At 36.4% G+C, this 19,979-nt stretch overlaps 1 protein-coding gene across 7 annotated transcripts in view; it reads right to left on the bottom strand.

The window, feature by feature from the left end:
* LOC105480064 (protein FRA10AC1) overlaps nt 1-19,582 on the bottom strand; it is a 43,650-nt gene extending 24,068 nt beyond the window's left edge. For 2 of the 7 annotated variants that reach the window (XR_011607734.1, XM_071069473.1), the window contains exons 1-9: nt 19,469-19,582; nt 16,498-16,574; nt 14,780-14,875; nt 14,606-14,651; nt 11,009-11,085; nt 8,335-8,418; nt 7,685-7,769; nt 3,080-3,125; nt 975-1,088 (exon numbers count right to left, since the gene is read on the bottom strand). Coding sequence is in view for 6 of the 7 variants with exons in the window: in XM_071069473.1 (XP_070925574.1) it covers nt 975-1,088; nt 3,080-3,125; nt 7,685-7,769; nt 8,335-8,418; nt 11,009-11,085; nt 14,606-14,651; nt 14,780-14,875; nt 16,498-16,574; nt 19,469-19,504 (661 nt within the window). In the remaining variant the exon portion in view is untranslated. The other 5 variants (XM_071069475.1, XM_071069474.1, XM_071069476.1 and 2 more) reach the window with 5 other exon arrangements.
* Nucleotides 19,583-19,979: the final 397 nt, after the last annotated feature.

Raw genomic sequence — 19,979 nt, 5'->3', positions numbered from 1 at the left:
TAGATTGCTTGAGGAATTGAAAACATTCTAACACTATTTTAGAAAAATGTGTTGTCAATTTGTTCTAAAAACAAACTGTGTTCCACAGGCACGTTAACATGTGTCTCACATCAAAGATACCTAATAATAATGTGGATATAGTCATTTCCTCTGAAGTATTCTAAGAACTTTCAAACGCAAAGGAACGTTTCAAATAGTTCCATTTTTTTTTTTTTTTGCCTTAATCTCAGTTCACACTGGCTGACTTTTCCTCTTGAGCACTTCCAGAAGGAACTCAGAAACCAGCCTGTATTGACGTGCATAAGTAGCATGTGGGGACGTTCTTGACTTTTATTAGGTATAAGCAGGAAACTCTGAAGGCACATTTACTTAGAACCCAGAGAAGGCTAAAGGCAATAATATGATGAGGGAGAGAAACAGCTGACACATGAAGACTAGCTTAAAAAATAAATAAAAGAATGACAGACTCTAAAACATGCATCCTAAGGGAAACTGCTATATTCTGGAGTATTTATTCCCTATGGTTTTAAGACTGAGGTCAAGAACAATTACGCTTTCCTAAAGTTTTTCTTTATTAATACTGTCAAACAGAGTGAATTTATTTATTATCTGTGCTACAACAATATCACTGAGTAATCAGCTAATGTGAGATTTTACACTGCCTTTTCTGATATTGTGCCTCTTAGCTATGTAATGTGGTGGCATTCTCACGTGAATGGGGACAGAGCCCCACTCTACAAATTACCAGTTTACATTTGACATTAGAATTCTTTTTACTGAAACACCATTGTAATGCTAAAAATGTAAAAATTTGAGGTTCAAAAGTTGAGACTTTGGGAAGCTCCAAGAAAAAAGAGCACTTCCAGAAAGATATGTTAAAAATTGTATTCGAATTTTAAAGTCTATATATTTTTAATTTTAAATTAAAGACAAACTTGGAAGAATCAATCGTATCCCCCCTAAAATCAACTTACTTAATTTAACAAGTGCATTTCTCTTTTCACCATGCTCAACATAACCAAAATTAACTTCCCAACTCTTTAAGCCTTCTTTTTTATCACAATATTTATTTCCACAGAAAAACTGACCTGCAGAAAGGAAAGGAATATTAGCTATGGTAGTTGGCGACAATATTTATCTATATGATCTAGTATTATCCCTAAAATGCACTTCTAAAGTATGTAACTTAGCCATAGTCAGCCTTTAAAAACTGACCAGAGTAATACGTTCAACCAACTTGTAAACAAGTATCAAATCAAAGTACTGTTACCAAAAAAATCAGTCACAGAATTCTTGCTTGATAGACTGTATTTAGATAGCCATTTTAGGGACTCCCTATTAGGGAATCTTACACTTTGGAAAGACAGTATTAAAGAATGGACATATTTCTCAGAAAGTTGAAGGAAACAAACAAACAAACAAACAAAAAAATGTACTCACAAATACCCCAAAAGAAAAAAACACACTTTCCAAAGTACACGCACTTATAGCTGGGTGAAACCTTTCAATATTTAATGGTCATAATAAAGTTAATATTTTTAAGTATTAGCATAATGACATTTAAATACTAGCACAGATGGCCTTGAAAACACAATTAAAAATTCTAGCACTTTGAGGCAAAGTACAATATGTAGTCAAACCAGATACTCTAAATTTTAGTATAACTTGACACTATTATTAACATCACCCACATCACCATGTCCACAATATATTAAAACCTCCAAAAAAAAGACTAACTGATAACCTGAGAGAAAAAAAGAGAAACAACTCAACAGTAATTTACTTTGGCAAAAAGACAAGACAAACTTTTATTAATTTATATCACAATAATTTGCACCAACAGGAGCAAATCTGTAACCAGCAAATCTTTTTTCATAAAAATTAAGAAATTATCAAAATGAATTTAGAAAATTACACCCTAAAAAGACTGATTTCTAAATCAGCCTTTTAAACTCATTCCAAATGAGTATTTTATTAAATCTATATTTTTAGTAGGTAAGGCTTTGTTAAAATAGTAACAAAATTATAACTTTATAAAAGAAATCACAACAGTAGCTTTCTTTTCCTTCCCTAACTAGTCCTTTATTCAGTTATATGAATGTAGAGACTACCCATCAATTTTTTTTAAAAGGTAACATTATAAACTCACCTGAAAATCTCATTCAATAAAAGTACAACATCTTAAAATTGTGATAGACATTTCAGGATTTCTCATTATTTTAGATAAAAACATACACTAAAGTATAACCTTAGGAAAAGTTAAAATAGCTTTAAATTTATTCTTTTTCCTTAATGTTGTTTCATGGCATATCCAATTTCACACCTAACATATCGAATTTATGGAAGATATATATGAGCTACAATGATAGCATAAATATTTAATCATTTAAAAATGTAATCTTTCCACTTAAAATATTTTTTAAAGTAAGTTTAAAATTATTTCCTTAGTGCTACTACATAGTTTTCAGTACTTTAACACTTAAAATGCAATTACTCAGTAAGGAGCTAATTTTATAGCAAGAGACAGTATGGAGATACACAATTTCCAGGAAAAATATTATGAATAGATTTACAATAATGCATAGAAAAAGCATTTACTGATTGCCCACCAAATGTCTGGTCTTTTGCTATTAGACTAAGTATTTGGGCTCAATCTCAGGGACTTCCAAAAATGAGTACTAGCCTGACCCAAAATTCTATTGGGTTTAAAATGATACTTCTACTTTCAAAATGTGGATTTGGCTGAAAACAGTAATACCAATTCATTATTCCAAAAATTAACAAAGAACGGAAAAGAATAATGCTTTCTTTTTGTTGAAAGTTGTCTTGCTATGAAATCTTTAATTTGTTAAATATTTTCTACATATTTAGAAATTCGTAGAACATTCAACTGAATGTTCTAAAGGCAAAATTATGAAGGTAATAATTATTAAAGCATTATATTCTGCCCTTTGTTAATAATGTACCATGAATACACCTTCTCTAATTTTACTTTTGTAGATAAGAATTTCTTGCTCCAATTCAGAAGCTTAACGAAATAAGTTTATCCTATTAAAAAGTAAAAATTTTAAAGAATTACCTTTTCCTGAAATTACTTCTTTTTCTACTCGCCACCTAAATCCAAACTGACAATAAAAAAATTACATTTATGTCAATGTAAATTTAAATTAAATTTAAATTATACAGAAATCTAAACATGGAACCAACAATGACATTCACCAACTTAAAAAATAAATGTAATTCCCATGACAGATTTTTCTCTTCTTATAGGATTTGAAGAAAATACACTGAACAATTAGCAATTTATCTGTTAAGAACAACCGACTTTAAGATAGCTTAAAAGTTATAGGTGCCAGACCACAAGATACCTAAGTTAACAAATAAGATGTCCTGTTCTGTAAGACTGACATGAAAAAAAGAGGTTATGGTATAGTAAAGAGGTAGTATATTCTAGTACAAAAAGTACAGCTTTTGGAGTCAGATTATTTATGTTTGCATTTTAGCTCTACCACTTAACAGCTGTACAGTACAGGGCAAATTATTTAATCTCTTTTTGCCTCGGCTTCCTCATATATGTAAAGTAGAAATATGAGTACCTACTTCCTTGGTACTCATAGAGGTTTAAAGAAGTTTAAATGAGATAATACATATGAAGCACTTAGAATAGTAACTAGTAGACTCCAACAATCATGCTTCTTGGTATTTACCCAAATGAGCTGAAAACTAATGTCCACACAAAAGCCTAAATATAGATGTTTACAGCAACTTTATTTCTAATTGCCAAAACTTGGAAGCAACCAAGATGTTCCTCATTAAGTGAATGGATAAACAACTGTGGTACATACAGACAATTAATATTATTCAGTGGTAAGAAGAAATATCAAACCATGAAGACATGGAGAAACTTAAGTGCATATTACAAAGTCAAAGAACCCAATCTGAAAAGACTACATATATATGATTTCAACTATATGATATTCCGGAAAAGGCAAAACTATGAATGAAGTAGAAAGATCAGTAGTCGCCAGGGATTAGGAAGGTGGGATGAATAGGTGGAGCACAGAGGATTTTTAGGGCAGTGCAAGTATTCTCTACGATACTGTAATGGTAGACATACATCATCACACATTCGTCAAAGCGGTAGAATGTACAATATCAAGAGTGAACCCTAATGTAAGCTACGGACTTCAAATGATAATGATGTATCAATGTAGGTTCACTGATTGTAACAAATGTACCACTCTGGTGTGGGATGCTGACAGTAGAAGATGCTATGCATGCATGAGGGCAGGGGGTATATGGGAACTCTGTACTTTCTGCTCAATTTTGTTGTAAACCTAAAAATGCTCTAAAAATTAAAAACAAACAAAAAATACACTTAAGAAAATTACTTGAACCCGGGAGGTGGAGGCTGCAGTGAGCCATGATCATGCCACTGCATTCCATCCACCCTGGGCAACTGAGCAAGATCCTGTCTCAAAACAAACAAAAACTACAACAACAAAAAACAACAAAAACAAACAAACAAAAAACCACTCAAGTCTAGAAACATGCATACCTGTACCCAACTCAAGAAGCTCTTGTCACTCATTAGGTCTTAACCCTGGAAAAGTTACTTAACTTCTGTACTTCCTCTTCATGTATAAAAATGGAAATAGTAACAACCTTAAGTTCACAGGATTGCTATAGTAAGACAGAGGATTCAGATAAAGTGTTCAATGCCTTGCTAACTTCAGTTTGTTGTGGGTTGTTTGTTTTGTTTGTTTTCAGCCTTCCAAATAGCTAGGACTACAGGCATGTGCTACCCTGCCTGGCTAATTTTATTTTTTATAGAGATAAGGTCTCACTATATTGCCTAGGCTGGTTTTGAACTCCTGGCCTCAAGTTATCCTCCCACTGCAGTCTCCCAAAGTACTGGGATTACAGGCAACAGCCACTGTGCCTGGCAATTTCAATTATTTTTTTTAAAAAATCATCAATCTATTACTTGAATTTGGCAATTTTGTATTTTAAATGCAAATAAAGGCTCAAAATATTTTAAAATATTCTGATTAAAACCCAACAAAAATAAAATCCTCCAAATCTAGGGGAAAAAATAAAATTTCAGGATAACTCTGTTTAATTCTATTTTTTAGCCTATATATGTATGTGGAGATTGCTTGCATCCAACATATGTGAGGATGTCTACTGAAGCACAGCCAAGTGTAACAGTAATAGTTTCCAAACTTCTTCATTCATTAATCTATTCACCAGATAACTTACGAAGCAACTACCTAATGGGCTTGGCATTCCACTGAGGATAAAAAGTGATTATTAAAATAGTGTGTCACCAAGAAGGTTATAATCTTATGAGGAAATAATAAATGTAACAAAACAAATTACATTATATCCTACTAGTTAAAGACTGTATATTCTTTCCTGACATAAATGTCCTAGTTTGGATTAAAGTTGAAGTTATTCAGGATTTGGTGCTGAGCCTCTTCTTCTCACTCTGTACTCATCACAATGAGGTCACGTACGCAAGCAGTAAACAAGGATTCTGACTTTATGACCATCGACTTGAACTTTTATGTATACGAAAAATAAACTTTCCAGCTCATTCAAGCCAGTGGTTTTTTTCGGGGAGTGTTCTCTGTCCCTGCAGCTGGACCTAATCCTAACTGATACATTGATCCAACTAAAAAGGGGAAATGCAATAAAGAAAGGAATAGGAGTAAGAGGCAAAGATGGAAATTCACTAAAAATGCTCTAAAAGAATCTACTGTATATATTAGGAGCTGTTTTTAATTAAGTGAATAATACACTGTCTTTGTATAAATAAAGGGAAGAGAAAATGCATCCTAGTGAGGGAACCAAAGGCATTACTCTTTCTCCAACACCTCGAACATGGTATACCAAAACCAAACTCATTATCCTCCCCCCCAGCAAAAAAAATCACCCTTCAAATTCTGTATTTTTCTCAGCATCCATGCTCAGAATCTGTGAGTCATATCTGATTTCTTGCTGCATTTACCCTCAAATATAATCACTCATCATGTTCTAGCAGGAAAATACATTTTTTTTCAAGCTTATTCTCTTTAAAGTACAATTTTTAGTGGTATTCTTTTTAAAAAAACTGAGAACTCAATTATTTAATTTTTATTTATGTATATTTTCTCCCCTCAACTAGTTTTTTCTTAAGAGTACTATTAATCCACAGTACCTAGTCCAGTTTCAATAGATACTGAACAACAACAACAAAATACTGAAGAATTATGATGGTATTAGGAGGTGGGGAAAAATAAAAGAAAAAAAGAAAAAAACCCCAACAACTTAAGAACAATCCATGAATAAGCCAGGGCTGAAAAAGCTCCTTTGTTACATGCTCCTAGAAAGAGATAATTTTCACACTTGATTTACAATATAGTAACTTTAGGTAACTCCAATTACTGTGGTGCTTTTTGAATCAGATGTGGTACAGAGAAGACAGCTGTGAACTAGAGTCCACAACTAGTTTATAAGAAACAGAAGTTTTGGGGATATATTAAGTGCATGGGTTTATAAATAGCGTATACAAAATGAACATTATTACTACTTTCTATAAGAAACTGTGAAGCAACACACTTATTAAAGGCACTACTGAAAAAATTATTAAATCAACCTGGTTCTAATGAGATCAAACGATTTAAATGACAAGAAATCTTCATGATACATAAATATAAGATAGCTTTCTAAACAGGTTTTTGTCTTAATACAAATATACAGTATCTACAACACATATTTATGCAACCTTCCCTCCTCTCACATTTCTAACTGAGATCTGCTCCTGGGTCACCTTTTCCAGCCACAATTTGACGTTTGAGATAGAAATAAAAATAACTTTTTATTTTTTAGAGTCTCACTGTCACCCACACTGAAATGCAGTGGCACGATCATAGCTCACTGCAGCCTCAAACTCCTGGACTCAAGCAACCCTCTAACCTCAGCCTCCCAAGTAGCTAGAACTATAGGCATGAACCACGGTACCCCGCTAATTTTTTCCAGTTTTTGTGGAGACAAGGTCTCACTATATTGCCCAGGCTGGTCTTGAACTCCTGGCCTCAAGCAATCTTCCTGCCTCCGCCTCCCAAAGTGCTGAGATTACAGGCATGAGCCATCATACCCAACCAAAAATAAAAATATTAACTAAAGTAAGATGTAAAGTGGGAAAGGAAATCTGACATTACTAATTAGCACTGATTGAAATGTTAATTTTACTAGAATAGACATTTACATAATAGAAGATGTACATCTGGATCTCTATAAATGGTAATCAATTTTTAAAATCTATCAATTTCAAACATCATCTGTGAAATAAGATATTATTCTGTAGAGTTAAATCATTCATCACAATCACTAGAGGCTCTAGACTAGAGTCAGGATGAAACAGGATCCAATACCCACTTGTGTTTAATTTTAGACTTTTCATGCCTCAGCTCACAAAAGAAAAAAAGCACAAATTTCCTTCTAAATTTCCATAGGCCTTTTGTAAACTCCACAGCTGCAGAGGTTAAATGGTCCAAATGACACATCATAAATGCAGGACAACTGAGTCTAGAATTAGCATCTTTAAAAGAATAATGTGGAGGGGGGACATGACAGTATAATAAAAGTTAATATTTTACTTGAATAAGAACCTCTTTCTATAAATATGTGGAAAGCATACCTTATTTTCTTTATATTTACTGAGATCTGCTATGCAGTATTCCTTAAATAATTTATCATAGTATTTCTTAGCAAGTCTCTTCTCCCTAGATCCATAAAAATATAAATATACATTTAGAAACTCAACCACGGTTTGCTACTTTCAAGTGATGTCAAAGAATACATACGATGTAAATATTAAAGTTTTAAGAGAACTATTACTTACATGTGCATGGAATATCTGGATACTAACCATTAAAAGTGGTTCACTCAGGGAGGGAAATTGGAGAATGACAGTCACAAATGAGAAGGAGAATCACTCTTCACTGTTTACCCTTTGTAATGTTTGGATTTAAAAAAACATTTTCAGGTATGACTTTTCTCCAAAACTTTAAAAATTAAAGCAGCAGCATATAATAGCATATTACAAGATAACACACAATACTGTAAAAAATAATGTTTTTGAAGACTAAGTCAAACACTGAGAAGTCAGTTAAAACTGCCAAAAATTACCAAAAGAACCAAATAATCCTAGGTATGATTTTATGTCCTTGATTCTGAACTGTTCTATGAAGGGGCTGAACACCTTGACTAAGTGACAAAAAACCACTCAGAAAACAGGAGAAACAGGACTAAAGCATTTGATGCATTATGCCTCTGATGGCTAATTACCAAGTCATGTCCATTTCGTCCTCCTCATTCCATAGGAATCTATGATTTTCTCGTATAACATCCAAGTCTGTCTTGTCATTTTCCCTGGAAAACAGAACTTTTTCAATTTAATACAAAAACAAAAGTAGTCAAATTTAGGTTAAATAGCTCTGTGAGTTTTGGATAATTTTATTAAAAATATAATACATGAATATAGTTCTTTTGTGAGTATATATATTTGTTCATATATTTATAAAAATACTTCAGTATTTTCAAAAGGTACTTAAAAAAACAGTACTATAGAAGCAAGTTAAATGGATAAGGAATCTGTCTGTAGCATTGGTTTCAATTATACAAATGGTGCTAAGTTACCAAAGCTAGAATGAGAAACCTGACTAAACACTAAATGAATAAAGAAAAGTGAATGAAAATAAGTTTCAGAATCTAACCAAAAGTCTATAAAACACCACTCTGCTGAGATTTAATTTTAAAAAATATGAAAAGTTTTCCATATCTCATTTTACTACAGTTTCCTAGGTAGAAGACTGAGTAAAGGAGGAAGAGAGCCAAAGGGATTGATCTTTCAAAATAAAATGCTAACAGTCTGGGGGTAAAAAAAAAAAAAAAAAAAAAAAAAAAAAAAGTGATTATTGGGAGATACAGGATAAATTGACAGGGGAGATAAATTGGGGGTAAATGAGATGGTACTAAAGTTTCTCAGAGCGCTACCAACTCAGAAAATTGTTAGAGGGAAAAAAAAAACTCACATAAAACTAAGAAGTTCTGGCCGGGCGCGGTGGCTCAAGCCTGTAATCCCAGCACTTTGGGAGGCCGAGACGGGCGGATCACGAGGTCAGGAGATCGAGACCATCCTGGTTAACACGGTGAAACCCCGTCTCTACTAAAAAATACAAAAAACTAGCCGGGCGAGGTGGCGGGCGCCTGTAGTGCCAGCTACTCGGGAGGCTGAGGCAGGAGAATGGCGTGAACCCGGGAGGCGGAGCTTGCAGTGAGCTGAGATCCGGCCACTGCACTCCAGCCTGGGTGACAGAGCGAGACTCCGTCTCAAAAAAAAAAAAAAAAAAAAAAAAAAAACTAAGAAGTTCTAAGACCTGTGCACACTATAGCAGTACAATTCGCAATTGCAAAGCTATGGAACCGACCAAAGTGCCCATTAACCAATGAGTGGATAAAGAAAATGTGGTGTGTGTATATATATATATATATATATATATATATATATACACCATGGAATATTACTCAGCCACAGAAAGGAATGAAACGCTGTCTTTTGCAGTAACTTGGATGGAGCTGGAGGCCATTATTCTAAGTGAAGTAACTTAGGAATGGAAAACCAAATATCCTATGTTCTCATTGACATGTGGGAGCTAAGCTATGAGGATGCAAAGGCAAAAGAGTCATATAATGGACTCTAGGGACTTAAGGAGGGGGAAGGCCAGGAGGGAGGTGAGGGATAAAAGACTACATTTTAGGAATAGCATACAGTGCTCGGGTGATGGGTGCACTAAAATCTCAGAAATCACCACTAAAGAAGTTATCCAGGCAACCAAAAACCACCTGTACCCCAAAAACTATTGAAATAAAAATAAAAATTAAAAAACCAAAAACAAGGCCAGGGGCAGTGGCTCACGCCTGTAATCCCAACACTTTGGGAGGCCGAGGTGGGCAGATCACCAGGTCAGGAGATCGATACCATCCTGCCTAACATGGTGAAACCCCGTCTCTACTAAAAATACAAAAAAATTAGCCGGGAGTGGTGGCAGGCGCCTATAGTCCCAGCTACTCGGGAGGCTGAGGCAGAAGAATGGCGTGAACCAGGGAGGCAGAGCTTGCAGCGAGCCGAGATCGCGCCACTGCACTCCAGCCTGGGCAACAGAGCGAGACTCCTTCTCAAAAAAAACAAAACAAAACAAAACAAAACAAAAAACACAAAAACAATAACAAAACAAAACAAAACAAGAAGTTCTGACAGAAGAGTCAAACATGGGAAGGACTTTGATGTGCAAGAAATGCTAGAGTGAGATTTCTTGTTTACCTTTTTTAAAAAGCAATCCCAAACATTAAGGTCTAAAAATTTCCTTATTTCAAAGATCCTTGCCAAGAAGACACATGGTATACCTCACATATCCTTTTATCACCAGGGTTGTGCCCGGCTCAGCATGTATAGAGTCTACCTGAGGCCTGTTCAAAGATATTGGATTCATGAAGAGCTACTCAGTTAGTACCTGTGAATGGTATCTCTACCTTATAATATAAAAAAGAAACTGGGGCCAGGAGCGGTGGCTCATGCCTGTAATCCCAGCACTTTGGGAGGCCAAGGCGGGTGGATCACGAGGTCAGGAGTTCAAGACCAGCCTGACCAAGATGGTGAAATCCCGTCTCTACTAAAAATACAAAAATTAGCCAGGTACGGTGGCAGGAGCTTGTAATCCCTACTCGGGAGACTGAGGTAGGAGAATTGCTTGAACCACGGCAGCAGAGGTTGCAGTGAGCTGAGATCAAGCCACTGCTCTCCAGCCTGAGCAACAAAGTGAGACTCCATCTTAAAAAAAAAAAAAGGCAAACTGGAATAGAAAGCAGGGAAGAATGACAGAATCAGAAGGCACAGTAGCTGTGGGTCTTTGAAGTTCTCCATAACCCACATTCCCTTCTATGTAAACTTCCTGATACTTACCCCAAACGCTTGAAATCTTCTTTTTTGCCACCATAATATAAAATGTAGTCATTTACAAACTTTGTATGTCTTTGATACTGAAATGCAAAAAATTAAGGATTTTATTCTCTCAGGAGTTGTTTGGTGTCATAATATATTGCCGATTGGGGGTAAAAAAAGCATAGTATGAGTCTATTTAGTTTTTTAAAAAAATATTCACTGCTGGGCGCAGTGGCTCATGCCTGTAATCCCAGCACTTTGGGAGGCCGAGGTGGGCGGATCATGAGGTCAGGAGATCGAGACCATCCTGGCTAACATGGTGAAACCCCGTTTCTACTAAAAATATAAAAAATTAGCTGGGCGTGGTGGCGGGTGCCTGTGGTCCCAGCTATTCAGGAGGCTGAGGCAGGAGAATGGCATTAAAACAGGAGGCAGAGCTTGCAGTGAGCCGAGATCAGGCCACTGCGCTCCAGCCTGGGCAACACAGCGAGACTCTGTCTCAAAAAAGTAAACAAATAAATAAAAATAAAATATAAAAGTATTCACATAGTATACATGCTTATACATTCAGAAAATCTAGAAGGGTATATATTAAATTGTTGAAAGTGAAGATTGTAAAGTAGAGGCTTTCTTTTGAATATTTTTCAAGCATACACTACTCTTGTGATAAAAATATATCTCCATCTGGGGAGAAAGACAGCTTCTTATTCTATTGCTGAACTGCATATAGCCTCCTACCACCACTCATTCTAATAATCACAATATGAAAAATTTAAAAATTATAGTTTCTAAAAGTAGAGAATTTATCTTTCATTATCATAAAATATAATTTATCTATTTTAGTAATGATAAAGCCTCTAAGTAGAAGATGCAACTTTTATAATATGAAATCCTAACATTAAACTTTCAAAAAAAGCAAATATAAAAAATCAGTTTTTATATTGTCTTTTAAATTCAAATAATAAAATGCCATGTTTACTTTCAAAGCAGTGTAACAAAATATATGAGCATTTTACTGTTTTAAAAAGCTCAACAGCTCTCTCTCTAGAGCCAAACATGCATATAATAGCTAACCTCGCCTCCTACAATACTCTGTGACTATTACATTAAAGATATACAGTGATTTAATTCATCATAATGTGTACTAATAGACAATTTAATCAGACAGTGATATTTTCATATTGTAACAAACCAGTTACTATTTCAGGGGGAAAAAAAAAGAAAGAGAGAGAGAGAGACAGAAAGAAGAGCCAAATATCTGGAGATCTGGATTCTAGCTCTCGATCTACCACTAACTGGTCACGTGACCATGGCAAGTCATGTAACCTATTAGAGCTGGGGTCAGCAAACATTTTCTGCAAAGGGCCAGATGGTAAATATTTCAGGCTTTGCAAGCCATATGGTCTCTGTTGCAAATGCTCAGTTCTGCCATTTTAGCATGAAAGCAGCCAAAGACAACATATAAATGAAGCATGGCTGTATTCCAATATAATTTTATGTACAAGAACAGGTGGCGGATGGAACTTTTGCTTCCGGGAAGATGGAGTAGGCAAAGATGTACTTCTCCCTATTCCTCATACTAACAACTAAAATCCTTGTACATTATATATCAAATATAAAAAGACTCTAAAAGGTAGAGGGAAGAAGGCATACCACTAGGGACCTCCTGAAGACCTATGGTATGACATGATAGCGAGTTCCCTAGGTTTTCTTTTTGTCTCATATATCCTAGATTTGGAGGTAAAGAAGCTGACAACCTGGAAACACCAACAGGCACGGACTAAAAAAGCCTCAACGAAAGCCTGTTCTCTCTAACCAAATGACCAAGAGTCAGTTTAGCAAGACAACTTTTAGACAATAACTACTTTACTCTTGTCAAACAACTCAAAGAAAACTGTGGCTCCCAGTCAGAATCGCAACTATTAAAAAGTCAGGAAAAAACAGATGCTAGCAAGGTTGTGGAGAAACAGGAACGCTTTTACACTGTTGGTGGGAATGTAAAATGGTTCAACCATTATGGAAGATGATGTGGCAATTCCTCAAGGATCTAGAACCAGAAATATCATTTGATCCAGCAATCCCATTACTGGGTATATACCAAAAGGAATATAAATCATTCTATTATAAAGATACATGCACCTGTGTGTTTATTGCAGCACTATTCACAATAGCAAACACATGGAACCAATTCAAATGTCCATCAATGATAGACTAGATAAAGAAAATGTGGTACATATACACCATGGAATACTATGCAACCACAAAAAGGAACGAGATCATGTCCTTTGCAGGGACATGGATGAAGCTGGAAGCCACCATCCTCAGCAAACCAACACAGGAACAGAAAACCAAACACCACATGTTCTCACCCATAAATGGGAGCTGAACAATGAGAACACATGGACACAGGGAGGGGAACAAAACATACTGGAGCCTGTGGGCAGGGAAGGGCGAGGGTGACGGGTTGACAGGTACAGTAAACCACCATGGCACATGTATACCCTATGTAACAAATCTGCATGTTCTGCACATGTATACCAGAATTTAAAGTAATAAAATAAAATAAAGAAAAATAAAATAAAATAAATCCTCAAACACAAAACAAAAAACAAACAAAAAAACTGTGGCTCCATCTCCACCTATGCCAGAAAAGGAGTGTCTATACTTTCACTCTCACCAGGCTCTAACTAGGTGCCCCCAATGCAGTGGGTGTCAGAGAAGGCAGAGCAAATGTTTAAATGCTAAAGGAACAAACGGCAGATGAGATCCACGGAAAAGCTAAGCTACTAGGTTAGGAGATAAGAGGAATAAATCAATTAGTGACACAATGGTACTTCTATAACTTAAAGAAAAATATTGGAATAACACAGTGAAACAGATGATTACAGGTAGGGGGCGTATCAAATTGACACTGTCTTCTTCTCCCAATTCTGATCACAGCAATAAATACCCAAAGATACTTCAGTTCTTGCTTAGTCTCTCTTTAATTCTCCAATATTCTCAACAGCAGTATGGATGGCCAGCGTAGCAGTGAAGCATCATTAGCCAGTCTTATTAAAAAACTGAGTTGAGAAATGGCTATAACCAGAAGGCAGGGTTTACCTTAAAGATAGCTTTAAGTCATGCCTAAAAATTAAAGCCATGGCAGGCCTGAGGACAGTCCACAGGCAGGCCTCATTTTATTTCTACTTTTTCCTTAGATCCAGGGACAGGCTGGATAGACCTAATTTTAAATACAAGTTTTGTAGAGACCTTAAATAGCAAAGAACTAGGTAGGAAAAGCATAAATTAAAATGAGACTAAAGATAAGTATAGGAAAAGGAAATGTTGAAAGCTTGAAAAAACAATTAGGAAAATATATTTGCAGATTCATGTACTTTATAAACCTATTTATAGAGTACTAGTAATATGTTTCATCATTTTTGTCTCTAAATCTTTCCTATATATTAGTAAAAGAGAATTGTACCCAAAAGTATAAATGGCAAAATCCTACATCACTAAATACTTATCTTTAAAAATAAAAAGGCCTATTTGACTTCACAAAATTTTATAAAACAAAAAAAGCAGATTTTAAAATATTCTACTAGTTATAAAAATCTGGAAATACAAAAAGGATACAGCATCCATAGCTATGAGATGAAACCTTCTATTTCTTGCTTCTTCCCTGTTAAAACAAATTTTTTAAAGAAAATTCAAAATGTCTATATTCAAATTAACATAATCAAATCTTTTAGTCCATAGTTGATGAAGCAACTTAAACCAAGAAATAGAATTGACATTGAAATACCATACCTATCCAGCAATTCCGCTGCAACTTGTTTATGGGCCACCTTTCCATGCTTTTCTTTCTGAAATGGTTTTTGAAGCAGTAAGTCATCTTCAACTGTCCTGGTATATAAGAAGAAAATAAGAGTTCATTTTTTCCAAAGGTTATTTTCTAATTCTTTATATTTTCATAATTGGAATATACTTTAAAGAATGTAAGTCTTAGCTTTAAGGAGACTCACTGATCTTTAACAAGATATTTTACATTTCCTTAAATAGCTTAATTAATACGTTAACGTTAATACCCATAACATGGGGAAGATGAAACTAACAAAAGCATGGACTCTAGTGTCATATCACCTAGGTTCCTGATTCAAATCCTAATTCTGTCAATTACTACTTTAATCTTAATAAGACTCGATTATATATCTCTTTGTTTCTTAATTTCTCTATCTGTAACATAGTGATAAGGAAGTTTCTGGTAATTAATAATAAGCAAAAAGCAAGGCTGATTATAGAGAAAACAAACCATAGATCAAGCTCATCCAACCTGTGGGCCTCATGTGGCCCAGGATAGTTTTGAATGTGGCCCAACACAAATTTGTAAACATTAACACATTTGTTCACAATTTTTTTTAACCTCATTGGCTATCATTAGTGTATTTTATGCAGGCCCAGCACTGCTCCAGGCCAACAGTGTGAGCCAACAGACTCACAATTGTGTGTGCTCCACTGTAGTGTGTGGCCCAAGACAATTCTTCTTCTTCCAATGTGGCTCAGGGAAGCCAAAAGATTGGACACCCTGCCATAGACGATCAGCCCTAGTTACAGCAATGAATATAATCCTGGAGCAGAGTATCCAAGTAGATTTGCTCAAATTCTGTTCTTACAAAGTAATATTTTTGAATGAAAAATCTAGAAAATGTAAAGCATCAAAAATGTAATTTATTATAATTAGTACTATCCTTTGAGTTATCACAAAGACTGAGTATCCTACAAAAATGTTCAGACACTGTGAGTATGCCTAATATATTGCTCTCAGTGTGAAATGATAAGCCAATTTCTCTAAGTTTGCTTAGCAAAAATTAGTCAACAGCCTGGTGTGTAAGTCTGGTTAGTATACATCAGTCAACCACTCCTGAGTCAAAGTATAAAACTGAGTTTCTATGCACTGAAAGCTAAGAACAATGCTCCTACGCACAGCAGCTCCACCAAGACATATCCTGCTTATAATGCACAGGCTTTATGTGCTAAGAGTTCTTGTTTCTTGCAATTCAATAAAACCTTCCTTGAGTTTCTTCCCATGACCTCTTAGTCTGCTCATTCATGTATCCATAAGAACTGTGCTGCATTATACTTTCATCCTCCATATTAACTTCACTTTGAAGGCAAGTACTGGCAAGAGACCACCATTCAAGCCCCTTCTGAGCTACATTTGCAAATAAACAGTCCTTGACAGTTGAATGAAAAATATATGCAATGAAAAGGTTTCACTGATTTCTGAAAAGATTCCAGAAATCTGAAACTCTTCTTTCCCTTTCAATAAACCCCTTCGCAGAATTAATGTTTTATTTTTCCCACAATTGTTCTCCAATTTTTAATCAATGTATTAATTTAATGAAAACTTCACTAGAGCAATTGTCTTCACATGTAAACACAATTCTAAAATTTCACTCTTAGTTATTTATGCTTCATATTAATCTAGAAAGGATGTGAAAAACAGATCAATAAAAAAAATTACTTACCTTGTTTTCCTTTTGCTGGATTCTCCACAGTGTTCATCATCACTAAAATCAGAATCGTAGCCTCCATGACCATGCATCTGTAAAGGAGTACAAAGCTATTTAGAATCTAGGTTGCCAATTGTCCAGGAAACAGAATAATTAAAAAATAAGTTACAGTTTTCAAGGATCATTGTGGGCAGATTCCTGTTCACAGGCCATCTAGCCATCTAAAACTTTCATTCACTTTTAAATAAGAGACACACCTTTCAGAAAATGCATCAACATTTTTCACCCTTAATTGTCATTAGGTGAACAAAGAAGGCTACTCTTTGATCTTTTCACTGAAAAGCAGGCCTAGAAGCTGCAGTGACTGCTTACAAGGTTTAGCAATGCTTCACTTTTGATTCAGAGTAGTAGTAATCACTGTGTGTTTATCCCCAACTTTGTTCCAGACATTTGTGTTAAGTACTTTACAATGCTTCTAATTCTGCAAGTTAGAAAGTTATCTTCATTTAGGAAAGAAGTAATCAAAGTAAAGTAAATCTATTTTACAAATCCAGTAAGTGGCTAATCTGCTCTACTTGATTCTTGTGCCCACAATTTCAACTACTCCAGATTTCCTCTCTGGAATATGATTTACTACATTCCAGGAGAATTACAGTACTTATGAACAGTACATCATCAATTGATGAAAATTTTCCTGTAATCTTTTTCAACATATGTAGAGATTTCCATTTTCTTTTGAGTTTCTTTAAGGTAAACCACCTTTCCCTTTGGACTAGTCAGCTTTCTCTTGTTTCATTTTATTTATCTAGTTATTTTTGGAGAGTCTTGCTCTGTTGCCCTCGCTGGAGTGCTGTGGCACCATGATGGCTCACAACATCCTCAACCTCCTGGGCTCAATTGATCCTCCCACCTCAGTCTCTCCAGGCTGAGACTATAGGAATGCACCACCATACCTGTCAAACTTTAAAGAATTTTTTTTTTTTGTAGATAAGGGGTTTAGTCATGTTGCCCAAGCTGGTCTCGAACTCCTGGGCTTCAGCAATCCATCCACCTCAGCCTCCCAAAATGCTGGGACTTCATTTTTGAACTGAAACTCTTAGAAATGCTGGAAGACGTCAGTTGTCACTCAATTATATTGGAAGAAGTTCCTGGTTCCAGCTTTACACTGAATTTGGAACACACACTAAGATGGATGGATGGATTATTTGACTATTTGATGTCACAAATAACTAATTTACATGGCTGGAAGGAGCAGTCCAGGTTAAATGATATATCAAATTATTAAAACTAATATAACGACAGCAAGTGCAGCAGGAAAAAGAGGAAAGAATTCCCTAAACTTCATTGCATTGGAACTATGATAAACGACGTTTCCAGTCCTGGCTACCTTGAATAAGTCATTTCATCTCCCTGGACTTCATCTATTAAATAAGGTAGCTATGAGAAATAATCTTTAAGTTGTTTAAATCTTTAACAACCTTTAAAGTCTGTAACTCCACTTTCAAACTTAGGTGTGTGGGTATATACCTCTCTTCTCTGTCCCACTAAAATCCTAGAGGAAGATGCTAGTTAAGGTTGGAGACGAAGGTTAGAAAGCCACAGTTTCAACTCTACCCTCCCTTACATCTGTTATTGCCTTATACACCTGGATTTTACACCCTTTTTTAGGTCAACTCCAGCTGTCTTATCACATCTGTTCAAGCCATATTGTCCTCTCACTCTTTGTCCTATGTCCTCACTTTCTTTCCATCTTGATCGGGGACAGCTGTAGCGTGGAGTTTAGAGATATATTCTGAGATCAGCCTACTAGAACTCACAGCCTGGCTCTGCACTTTCCATTTGTCTTTCTTTGGGCCTGTTCCTTAACCTCTCCAAGCCTCAGTGTCCTCATTTATAAAAAGAGGCTAGTAAGATGACTGACCTCATAGGAATGGAGATTAAATGAGTTACCTCATTAAATGAGTTACCTCATCGTTGTCTTCTATAGTGAAACCCAGTAAATGTTAACTATCATCATCATCATCTTGTCCCTCGCCCCAGGACACCACTTCCTACTCTTGCTCCTACTCTCCCATTTCTTTATTAGCTGGCCGCTCCATCCAACCCATACCTTTCTTAACTCACTGGTTGAACTAAAAAGCTCTCACTCACTTCAGGCTACGGATCAACTGACAAGAGCCGGCAGAAACTCAAGAACGGAGATGCCAGGTGTCTCCAGAATCTGTCATCCAAAATAAAACCAAACAAAACCCGACAATCAACTAGTACTATACGAAAAGCAAGTTTTGAGGTCCTTCTCCTTGATGCCAAATATACCCACAGCCCTCGTCACACACCCTTTCCCTTCCTCCCTGTGTGCCAAGTTCGCCCCCGGAGTCGTCGTTTCCTTCTTTCCCGGCAGCTGCAGCGACGACCCACAGCCTGAGAGAGCCGCTGCAGGACAGGTCCCAAGCGCCCGGCCGCGCAGCCTCCCCACAACCGCCGCCGCCGTCCCCCGCTACCCGCCTCTCCCTACGGGTCCCGACTGGGCACCACTTCCGGTCCTACACGACCATGTGTTACATCTAAATGGCACCGTCGCCCGAGTGCGCCGATCTTGTGCTACAGCCAGAACAGCTCCGGGAAACAAGGGCAGCGGGAGAAACGGCCCGGAAGGGACGAAGAAGCTCTCAGCTTTCGCCAAGTCGCGGCTCCCAGTTTTTCCCTGGACCGCCTTCCTTTCCCCTCTAGGGAATCCGGCATCTAGTACTGCTGGCACTGCTTGCTACTCAGCCCACCCCTCTCATTTGAAAATATATTTTGTTTTACCCTGCCTATCACCTGCCGTCCTCTCTCTAGTAACCTTAGTAACGCCTCCTCGGAGGATCCTCGCAGAGCATCTCATCAGCGCTTCAGATCAGCCTCTCCCTCCTTCCCCCAGTAAAACAGTTCTCATAATTAGAACAAAAATATCTTTCCATCGTTTCACCACCCACACAATAGATACCATTCCAAAAGTAGTGCTGATGGCAGAAGAGCTCATCGAATTTGTGAGGAAAGAAAGAATAGGGAGGAGACATTTCTCAGGGTTGAGGATTCTCTGCCGACAAGCGACCTGGCACGTGCGAAAAGGGATCCAAAATAGAATCTTAAAAAGAAGAAGGAAGGCAGGAAAATTTGGATTATTTTAAGCGCCACTAGGTTCTTCCTGTGCTTTGCCTTTTCTACATCATGACGCCCCACTCTTTCCAGTCTAGTTGCTTGGTTCATGTCTTGTCTTTCGCTGGCATTAGCAGCTATTCATTTTTGCTTCCTCCTCAGTACCCAAAACGGTGCCTTGGAAATCACAAGTGCTAATTAAATATTTGTTGAATTGAACTGGCACGCTTCTGGCTTTTACAGTGGGCCCTTTTTAGAGACAACCTTGGCACTTAATGCACACTCATTTTACATCTTTTGCCCTAAACAGTAGATAACGATATCCTTATCAGTTCAAGTCTCTAACCCCGACAATAAAT

The sequence above is a fragment of the Macaca nemestrina genome, chromosome 9, assembly GCF_043159975.1.
Source record: "Macaca nemestrina isolate mMacNem1 chromosome 9, mMacNem.hap1, whole genome shotgun sequence".
Lineage (NCBI taxonomy): Eukaryota > Metazoa > Chordata > Mammalia > Primates > Cercopithecidae > Macaca > Macaca nemestrina.
The sequence above is the reverse complement of the archived record's forward strand: the minus strand, read 5'-3'. Positions and strand labels throughout refer to the sequence as shown.